At 33.8% G+C, this 10,151-nt stretch overlaps 1 protein-coding gene across 1 annotated transcript; it reads left to right on the plus strand.

The window, feature by feature from the left end:
* The first annotated feature begins 1,591 nt into the window (after nucleotides 1-1,591).
* LOC145932868 (endoplasmic reticulum metallopeptidase 1) lies at nucleotides 1,592-10,116 on the plus strand. Its single transcript, XM_083032094.1, has 15 exons — nucleotides 1,592-1,721; nucleotides 1,973-2,391; nucleotides 2,542-3,094; nucleotides 3,178-3,305; nucleotides 3,396-3,527; nucleotides 3,607-3,727; nucleotides 3,810-4,115; nucleotides 4,227-4,460; nucleotides 4,589-4,765; nucleotides 4,893-5,077; nucleotides 5,222-5,377; nucleotides 5,486-5,691; nucleotides 5,769-5,881; nucleotides 5,971-6,146; nucleotides 6,235-10,116. The coding sequence occupies exons 2-15, from the start codon at nucleotides 2,389-2,391 to the stop codon at nucleotides 6,397-6,399; spliced, it is 2,655 nt and encodes an 884-aa protein (XP_082888220.1). The 5' UTR covers nucleotides 1,592-1,721; nucleotides 1,973-2,388; the 3' UTR covers nucleotides 6,400-10,116.
* Nucleotides 10,117-10,151: the final 35 nt, after the last annotated feature.

Raw genomic sequence — 10,151 nt, forward strand, 5'->3', positions numbered from 1 at the left:
TTCAAAAAGAGGTTTCAATGGCCGTGTTCAGCAGACTCAACTGTTAAGTAGCAATCGAACGTGATTGGTTCCTACTTTAAGGCCGGTATTCATAGTCCGATCTTATATTTAAGCTCGTCTTAAGTCCGAGCTTGAGATGCTACGCAGCCATTTGATTGGTTGAATGGGGTCTTAAGTCAACCTCTGACCAGACTTAAGACGATCTTAAATATAAGATCGGACTATGAATACCGGCCTAAGATCCAGCCAATTAACGTCGAATGGAAACATCGGAAAATTGCTCAACTCTTGTGTGTTCTGAACGCACCCATTGATCTTTCAATGGCTGCGTTCGGAAACGTCACCCGAGTTAAAGCTGGATTACGCTGGGTCCACAATAGCTGATTTAAGCCCTAAGGGTGCCGTCACATGGGGCGTAACTTGCGTAAGCGTAACCAGCGGATCGCCAATCACCGAGTTATTCCGATAGAGCCCTTCGTCGAGCTCTATCGGAATAACTCGGTGATTGGCGATCCGCTGGTTACGCTTACGCAAGTTACGCCCCATGTGACGGCACCCTAAGCCTTAAGAAATTGATCAATCGCAGTCAAGTATAAGGAGAAAACTCGACTGTGATTGGTCAATTTCTTAAGGCTTAGGACTTAAATCACCTATTGTGGACCCAGCGTAATCGACTGTGATTGGTCAATTTCTTACGTTTACGACCTTACGACTCTATTCTATTGTAGACTAGGCTTGTCCCGAGTGCATTCCTTCTCTTTCTATATCATTTCTCTCTCAGCGATATAGAAAGAGAGGGTATGCACTCGGGTGACGTTTCCGAACGCAGCCAATCAATGACTGATTTCAAATTCACAACTTCACGTCATACATGAATCGGAGAATTTTTGCGATAGACACATTGAACATTGAATAAAATAAGATTAATAAACATTGAATGAAATAAAATCATAGCAGGTAACGTTTTACAATTTTTTTTCGGAAAATAAAATATACTTCAAAGCGAAAACGTGACACGAAAAAAGATAGATGTTTTTAATAAAGGAAGGAGAATTTATATCTTGTTTATTTCTCTATATCTCTCTGATATTTTATTATGCATGCATATCTGCAATGATTATCTCTTATTGATTATTATCTCTCTTAATTATATCTTATCGCGATATATAATAATATATGTTCATATATTCCTCGCATAGAAAAAAACTAAAAGCGATTAACTGTTATTAATATTTACAAATTCATCAATTTTTTGTATGTATTTGAGATCGAATAACCTATATATATAGATCGCATTTACCGCATATATTATAGTTTCTTCGGTTTTATACGCCTTTTTGTGTTTTTCTCTCCACGAGTCTCTAATTCTAAATTGTCAGAAATTTACTTATAATTATTATAATTATATTTTTTATTTTTGTTCTAGCGATGAAAGATGAAATTCGGCGCGTGCGATAAAAGGATATAATATAAAATATAAGCCGTTCTCAATTTCAAGAGCATGTTTATTCACAAGAATGTCATCCGAATGTCGTAATCGTATAAATTAAACTGATTAGCGATAATATGATGCATGATATATATCAGTCGAAGGAGTATGTCGAGCAAGGCCATGAATAACAAATACGACGCGATAAATTGACCGCGCACTCGAGATTAGAAAGAGGCGAAAGAGCGAACGGACGGATTCTTTATTAAGGCGTGTATGTACATATATATATGTAAGTATATATATTCTATATATATTCTATATATACTCCTAATCGAATTCGCTGACGAATACCGTTAGTCAGAGCTACGATAGTTATTCGCGAGTAAATATTTTATGATGATGATGATTGATCGATCGTCACGTTTCTCTAGGCGCGAAATGAAAGGAAGCGAAGGACGGAAGACAGAACAGCTGGACGGGGAGAGACAGATAGATGCATTCTCGATTAATTAATTTCTTTCTCTTTTTTTCTTTTTACAGATTCCGTTTTTAGAATATTCAATATCAAAGTGTCTGGCACACCGTAAATAACTAAGGCAACTAAGAATAGCAATCGATAAAACAAGGGACGGAGAGGGAGTGAAAATTAGAGGGTAGAACGAGAAGGAGCGAGAGAGACGGAGGAAGCTGAAGCGACCGAGAGAGGGGGAAGTACATATCGTCGTATATATTTGACGCGCCAGTTTCTGTCGCGCGAAACGAGAAGCGTGAAGGGATCTCACGGCCTATGCGTGAATGCGTGTTTGTCTTACGAGTGTAGTTTTTATGCTTCCCGATGACTGATGATTGAATAACGGTCGCCTTTCCGTAATAAATAAATCAACTCGACTCGATCTCACCCAGGTTTGACAGTTGTGTCGCAAAAGTGCCTTTTCTGTCATAAACGCGCACGCAAAATGGTAAGTGAATCATTTTATCCTTCCAGTAAATGCGCTGAGTTAACGTCTTTAATGCAAATCAATGTTTTTTGTTGTACAGAGAGAAAGATTGATGGACCATCAATCTTTCATCAATGATGGTTTGTTTTTTTCTAATTTTTTTTTGTTCAGTTCCAGAGAGACGGAGCGAGATTGAGGCAGCACGCGGCGAAGAAAACGTTGACCGAATTACCTTACGAGAATAAGATCGCTTCGAAGAAGCAAGACGTACTGCCAAACGAAACCCAGCATCTTCTCTTCGTCCTCACGTTCTTTCTCTTCGTGTCTTTCATCATAATCGTATTGGAGAGAAATCTGCCGGATCCGATAACCACCGATACCGAGAAATTGTTTCCAGGGAGATTCGTCGCTGAACGAGCACGCAATCACGTCGTGAACCTTACGTCGATAGGACCCCATATCGCTGGCAGTTACGAGAATGAAGTCCTAGTTGTTAAATTTCTCAAGACAACGATCAATAATGTGATTGAAACGGCGCACGAGAATCATAGGGTAGTCCTTAATATTACCAAGCACAACGGTGCATTCCCACTTAAGTTTCTCGATGGCATGACCAGCGTTTACAGAAACATGCAAAACGTTATCGTCAAAGTTGGACCTCACAGGCCTACCTTGTACAGCTTGCTGCTTAATTGTCATTTTGATTCATTTTTAGAGAGTCCAGGTAAACAACTTACTGTATATGATATGTGCAAAAGAGGTTTCTCTTTCTCTATCACATGATTATTATTTAAATAAAAATTTCAGGTGGCTCGGATGATGGTGCTGGTTGTGCTGTAATGTTAGAGATTTTACGAATAATTACTCAAAGTCCAAAAATATTGAAGCATAGCATCATATTTTTATTTAATGGCGCAGAGGAGAATGTATTGCAGGTATGTTAATTTTAAATCATATTTTGTAAATCATAGTTGTTTATAATCAAGGAATGTAATTTTGTTCTCACAATATATAATATTTTGCAGGCATCTCATGGTTTTATAACACAACATCCATGGGCAAAGGAAGTTAAAACATTTATAAATATAGAAGCATGTGGAGCCGGTGGTCGCGAATTATTATTTCAGGCTGGACCTAACAATCCTTGGATGCTTGAGGTATATCGTCTTATCTACGCTATTATTAATTTAACGTTAAAATTAATTTCTCATTATGACGTATATATATCTGTGCCAGGTTTATGCCAAATCTGTCCCATATCCCTATGCATCATCATTAGCTCAAGAAATATTTGATAGCGGCATTGTACCTGGTGACACTGACTTTCGAATATTTAGGGATTTCGGAAAAATCTCTGGTTAGTTATTTTTTTCACATGATACACATATATTTTATTATTTTATTAAAATTTCCTAATCTGTATGTGAAATTTTACACAGGTGTTGACTTTGCGTGGTCAAAGAATGGCTATGTGTACCATACTAAATTTGACAATGTTGATCAGATACCACTGGGATCCTTGCAAAGAACCGGTGATAATATTCTTGCTCTGACACAGGGGATAGTGTTTGAAGATCATTTATCAGATCCGAATGTGCTAGAGACACGTGGAAATCTCGTATTCTTCGACTTTTTGGGCGCATTCGTTATCAGATGGCCACAATACATCGGCAATACAGTTAATATCGCCAGTTTAATTACAGCTGGGTATTCTATCTATTTGAATATGCAAAATGCACGTAGAAGTAAGAATATATATAATCATTATTTAGATTCAATTCTCAGTAGATTTCAATCGGTAGCTCGTTTTCTCAAACAAATCTGAGTAGTACAATCGAATTGTCTGTCGAATATAGATATTAAGAGATGGAATTACATGAGACATGTGACAATGTGCGTTGGAGTGGTCATCATCTCATGGTTGGCATCTATGTTTTCCTGTACGTTGATCGCCCTAATCTTGACTAAACTGGGAAAGGTAATGAGTTGGTACGCGAGACCGGCGTGGCTATTCTTTTTATACATTTGTCCAACCACTTTTGTGTCGATGATCGTATTTCTGCACATTGGATCGAGACAGAGAAAGGCAAGTAATAAAGATATGTGTCTCTCATTCAATCAAATGATTACGGTTTGGATAATAATAAAAAATAAATTTTCGCTTAGAAACTTATTGGGATGTGAAAAATTTATATGATAATTGATAATTTATAGGAAGTTAGCTCCGCATGGATCTTGTATCAAATATACTGTGACGCGTACGCCGTAATATGGATGACGATACTTTTCATATGTGTTTTATTCGAAATACGATCGGGTTTTATACCATTGCATTGGGTCTTATTCCCTGCGATTGGAAATATCGTACGACACTATTTCTTCAACAAATGGAGAGGTGACTATAATTCTTGTATAACATAATTCTTATCGTTTTTATGTGCTAACATTGGTAATTTCATGTTTCAATCACTTTGAAGCGTTATTCTAATATTTAATATAAAGCACTTTTATAAATTTTATAGACTGGAAATGGCTTTGTTATCATTTGGGATTGTTGAGTCTGTCTTATATACAGTCATTTTACTTATCGCTCGGTGCTCTCTATCTCTTTATCCCAATAATGGGACGATCCGGCGGCAGTATTAATTCCGAAGTCGTAATAGCTAACATGTTGTCAATATTGTTCTGTCTGCTATTTAGCTTCACGGTAAAATATATTTAATAATAATTCAATTCGTATTTGCATGAAGTAATTTGTAATGTTTAATTTTTAAGCACTTCTTTTAATACTGTATTAAATAACAATAATCTCTATATATATAACTCTTGTGACATTTCAATATGTTTTCAGTTGCCAATAGTGCTTCTAATAAAGAATGCGGAACGAATTATAAATGTGATAGTTGGGATTTTCTTAATTGCTATTGCTGTGTTAATTTTAACACCGCTCGGATTTCCTTACAGTGGCGATCCATTATCGCCCGCTCCACAACGATTTATGATCGCGGTACAATATAATTATCTTTCTCTTTTTCTTTTTCTTTTTCTAAAAAATTTCTTGTATTATAAAATATAATACTTTACTTATTACAGATATTTTTTTTGTGATTTACAGCACAGTCAACGCCAGTTTTATGACGCAGATGGTAATGTTAGATATTCCGGTACAGGATATTGGTCAGTGAATTTAGATATGAATAGTCCTCACAGCGTAGAATCGATAGTACCTGAAGTGGCTGCCGCGATGCCAACTATCAGAGACTGTGAGAAAGAATTATATTGTGGTTTTCCATATTTAATGCCAGCCAAAACTTTCTTATGGTACATATCGAAATTAGATAGAATAAAATTGACAATTTTCATAGAAATTTGTGAGAAATTGTATAATCTTTTTATAGGAAAACGAGTTGGATTCCTGGACCCGCCCCGCTTATAAGTATCCCTACGAAACTCCAAATTATTTCCAAGACTGCAAAACAGCATATGATTAATTTTACCTTTAATGTTACGGGTAATATATTATAATCAACGTTTACATATCTATAGCTACAATACAATCCCAAATATCTCTTTATATAAATTTATTCTATTGACTTTCAGGTCCTGATCACATGAGTATAATTCTGTCTCCGTATAAAGGTGTTCATTTAGAAAAGTGGTCTGTGATTGATGAGAAACCGGTGCTAGGTCCAGTGTGGAACGATAGAGAGACTTACTTCATCTATTATGCATGTGCCTCAGATTGTATGCCATATACATTTTCTATCGAGTTGAATGTGAGTTTGTGATTTAAAAATATCTTTCTTTATATTTTATCGTATCGAATAACATCACGAATTTTGTACCATCTCAAAATATCTTTAGGTGTCTACTGCGCAAAAAGGCCCGTGTTTGTCGATCGCGTTAGCCGGACACTTCTTACACGGCGAACACCAAAGATCTTTGAGATTTAAGAAATTCTTGGCGCAATTTCCATCGTGGACTGTCATCGCTCCCTGGACAGCGACGTATACGTCGTGGGAATTTTAACGAGAATGGGATTAAGATGCGGTAAGCACGGACTAAAATGCAAAGCAATATTGTCCTACAGAATAGAACATCTCTCGCATTAACGAAACAGCCTAATAAAACTACGTTTTTGAGGCACGATTGGAGACCTAATAACGTAGATATGTAATATCGCTTAAATACTTAGATTTAGTCTTTAACATTTCCTAAAATATTTCGATTCGAGAAGTATCAAAGAACGTTAACGAAATACAGTAAAAAATAAAACGACGATGCGTTCTCATTCTGAGTTTATATAAATTTTTTACTAGAGCGTATTGTTAACAGAGACGATGTCAAATTAGCGTAAGATGTTGATTTAGATTTAAATTATACAGAAAAACATTTTATCATTACACATATACATATAGAAAGAGAGAAAGAGAAAAAAAGAGATATAATATTTGTCCAAATGCTTTCAAAAGTGATAGAGCTACGATTATTTTTCGTAGAAAAACGTACGTAATATTGCATATCATAAGCACGAGAATTCTACGCACTAACTTTCGATTTTATAATTTCTACAAATATAAAAAAAATCAAAATCTAGAAGTCGAATTATAACATAGAAACTGTGATTGCATGATATATACGCTCTCTTAGTATACTTCAAAGTTATAGATTTAAATATCGACACTAGTCAAATTTCAAGTGATAAATCAATTACTAATTGCATGATTAGCATATTGAGCATGAATTACGCAAGAACTGTTTGAAATGTTTATAGACTATTTTATACTTTTGAATTCCTTAGAGCTCGTCAATTTCAAAGTTCACGGTTTAATCGGCCATAACTGCTATTTGGCACAAAATACAGCTCAATGCTATCAAACTACATAATACTTTCTTCATATAATAGACAATATAAATGACAACAAGTAAAAATAGTATTTTACATTTACATCGTAATATTTAGATGCAGCGAACAAAAAAGTTACTTGACATGTTAGAAAATTAAATATATTCGAAGAAATTTTACATTATGAATAGTATAATTAAAAAAGCACGAAGATAACATTTTTCTTGAATATACGTATGTGTGTGTATGTTTATGTACACATATACAGACACATACATATACAGAATGTGCTTAATATATCACATTCTATTCTTAGATTTGAGTATTTAATTACACTCCGCATGCAATGAATTTAGAGAAATAGTATCCGAATTTTGTAGGAGAACTTTCACCATTCATGCTCTTTGTAATCAATTCATAAATTGATTACAATATTTCATTCCCCCTTTTTCTAGTTTTAGATATGTATATAGAAATCTACATTCTTAATAGCATATCAAAAAAAATTAAGGCTTGACACGAGTATATTATGTCCCAACGTAATTTTTATATAATATATAATTTAATATTTTGCATTTAGATGCAAACTGCTCTTTATGCCGTAGTTGTAAATAAATGCCAAGTTTATCTTTAATTAGAAATCCTTAACTTCTTTATGCAACTTTCCTCTCAATAAAAAAGTAATTTTTTTCGTCTATATTAAAAATGTTTTCGATAATTACATGCTTCTTTGTACACACAAACACATTTTACGATATTATACTTTTAACACAATACGTTCTGCATCAAAATGTGGGCCACCCCTATTACTGTATTCATACATGACAATTAAGAATCATTGTTATTCCGATTCTTCTAATGTGATCTTGACACGATTCCTCTTCTCCATCTCTTTCATAAATCACAATTAATATCACAATTTATTCTACGAATACTACAATAATGAACACTACTTAATAATACCGATTAGCAGGATATCTAGTTTCTATTTCTATAATAAGATTAAAAGATTATATGATGCTCTGTTTATGTAATACAATTTTTGCCATGAGTCCATTGGCATAGTTGATTGCTTGAACGCTTATGCCTATGCCGCAAGTTACTCTATGTAACTTATCGAATTATTCATCGTACTTGATAAAATAATATATGACGAATATAAATTATATCGAGATTTCTCAGTGAAATCTTTCGCGAATAGGGAAAGTTATCGATCAATATTAGTGATAAATAGTACAACGCGCGCGCATATTTCATTATAAAAAAAATAATAGTTTTATATAATATACAAATCAAAATTTTGTAGTGACAAAGTATTAAAATATATATGCCGAAAAGGTTGAAATACGTTAAAGAACGTTTACGTAATATATTTTTTATGTAGTTCAAATTATTTATCTCTTTTACTGTTTGTTACATAATTTACGTTATATCGTTATTTACGTTACGTTAATATTATTAAACAGATATATATATGTATATATATATATGTATTATAATTATTCTATATTCGTAAATTTGACTGTTTTATCTAATTGTTCATTTTAATTCTCTTACACACGGTACATTTTCAACTTGTTAGCTAATGAAAAAACGTTTCAAAACTGCACAAATCCATAATTACTTAATTGATATGCACAAAGTTATAAGCAATAATTATCTCACAATTTAATAGCAGCTGTACGTCATTTTTTACAATGGCTTGAAAATAATTGAATATTACCGATTTGTCTGTTATGCGTTCCCATTTTTTTTTTTACACTATATATTACCTACGTGAAAGTGTACCTCTATGTGTTCTGTGATTCTTTAAGCAATCGCTATTAATACAAGCGGATAGCTTTATTATCGTAAAGCGAAAGATATACATATATGGTGCGCTACATTAACAGGGTTCTTATTTTATTGTTAAGAGTAAAACGAAGTTGAGTAAGAGAGAAAATAACGCAAAGTTTTCTCACTATTTCCTGTTTTCGCTAAGAGAATTCTATATTAACGTTCTCTCTCTGAAAGGGCCTTTCGTATTTTCCGCATTAATCTTAGATTGTACTTCACAGCAACTTCGTTTTACGTCGAATACCGGCCAAAGGATCCATCCATTGTGCGTGACATACAATGTAATCGTTGATAATTTGTTTCTGTTATTCTGTTGTAGGTAAAAAAAAGCGCCCCAAGTCCTTATTAAAAAGTTGTACGAAAGAAGAAAGAGTTGTTGCTTCAACATGTATTCTATTGCTTAATTTGTTTTCCTACAAAATAATATTAGATAATATTAGAAAACTTTTTACCAAAAAAATCACGAGCAATGAAATATACGTTAAAACGACACTTCTTTATACAACTTTTTTAACAGACGCGTGCTTGTGCTCACGCATGGACGCGTTTCTTAAAAAGAAACTTTTACTTTAAGATTTTGAATAGTAATATCTTTACTTATACATGATGTAGGCAGCAGAAATATAAACGCGCTTTCATGAGCCTATTGGAAATTGATCCGGCTGTTATTAAGATCCGATAATCGGATTCTGGACTGAACAAGGCTCGAATACAGATAGATTGTTGCGCGCGACTTGGCGCGACACAAAATATTGTGTCATTTATAATACGTGCTTTTAGCGATAAATTGCGATAGGCGTATCAAGGACTTTAATTCAAGTGATTTAACGTTCGATAAGAGAAAAAGAGCGAGACATATATGAGAAATAATATATTGTTTCCCTGTACACGCAAATTTATTTATACACGAGCATATGTTCCTGCTTTTGAGCATTACGGATATATATATATATATATATATATATATATATATATATTATATATTGCGATACTGCTACTTGGCAGTTGTTGTTACATGATTAAGAGATTATATGAAGGAGAGGAAATAAAGAGAGTTAACGATATATATATTATCGATTGGATTTTTTGGGCGTTAGAT

The sequence above is a fragment of the Prenolepis imparis genome, unplaced genomic scaffold, assembly GCF_030444845.1.
Source record: "Prenolepis imparis isolate NDT839.2.m4 unplaced genomic scaffold, iyPreImpa1.0 SCAF_1, whole genome shotgun sequence".
In the NCBI taxonomy this organism is placed as follows: domain Eukaryota; kingdom Metazoa; phylum Arthropoda; class Insecta; order Hymenoptera; family Formicidae; genus Prenolepis; species Prenolepis imparis.

Bases quoted from the DNA above. Each gene is read 5' to 3' on its own strand.
- LOC145932868 (XM_083032094.1), top strand. The intron at 3,095-3,177 runs GTAAACAACTTA...TAAAAATTTCAG, and splicing joins TTCATTTTTAGAGAGTCCAG to GTGGCTCGGATGATGGTGCT. The intron at 4,116-4,226 runs GTAAGAATATAT...TGTCGAATATAG, and splicing joins TATGCAAAATGCACGTAGAA to ATATTAAGAGATGGAATTAC.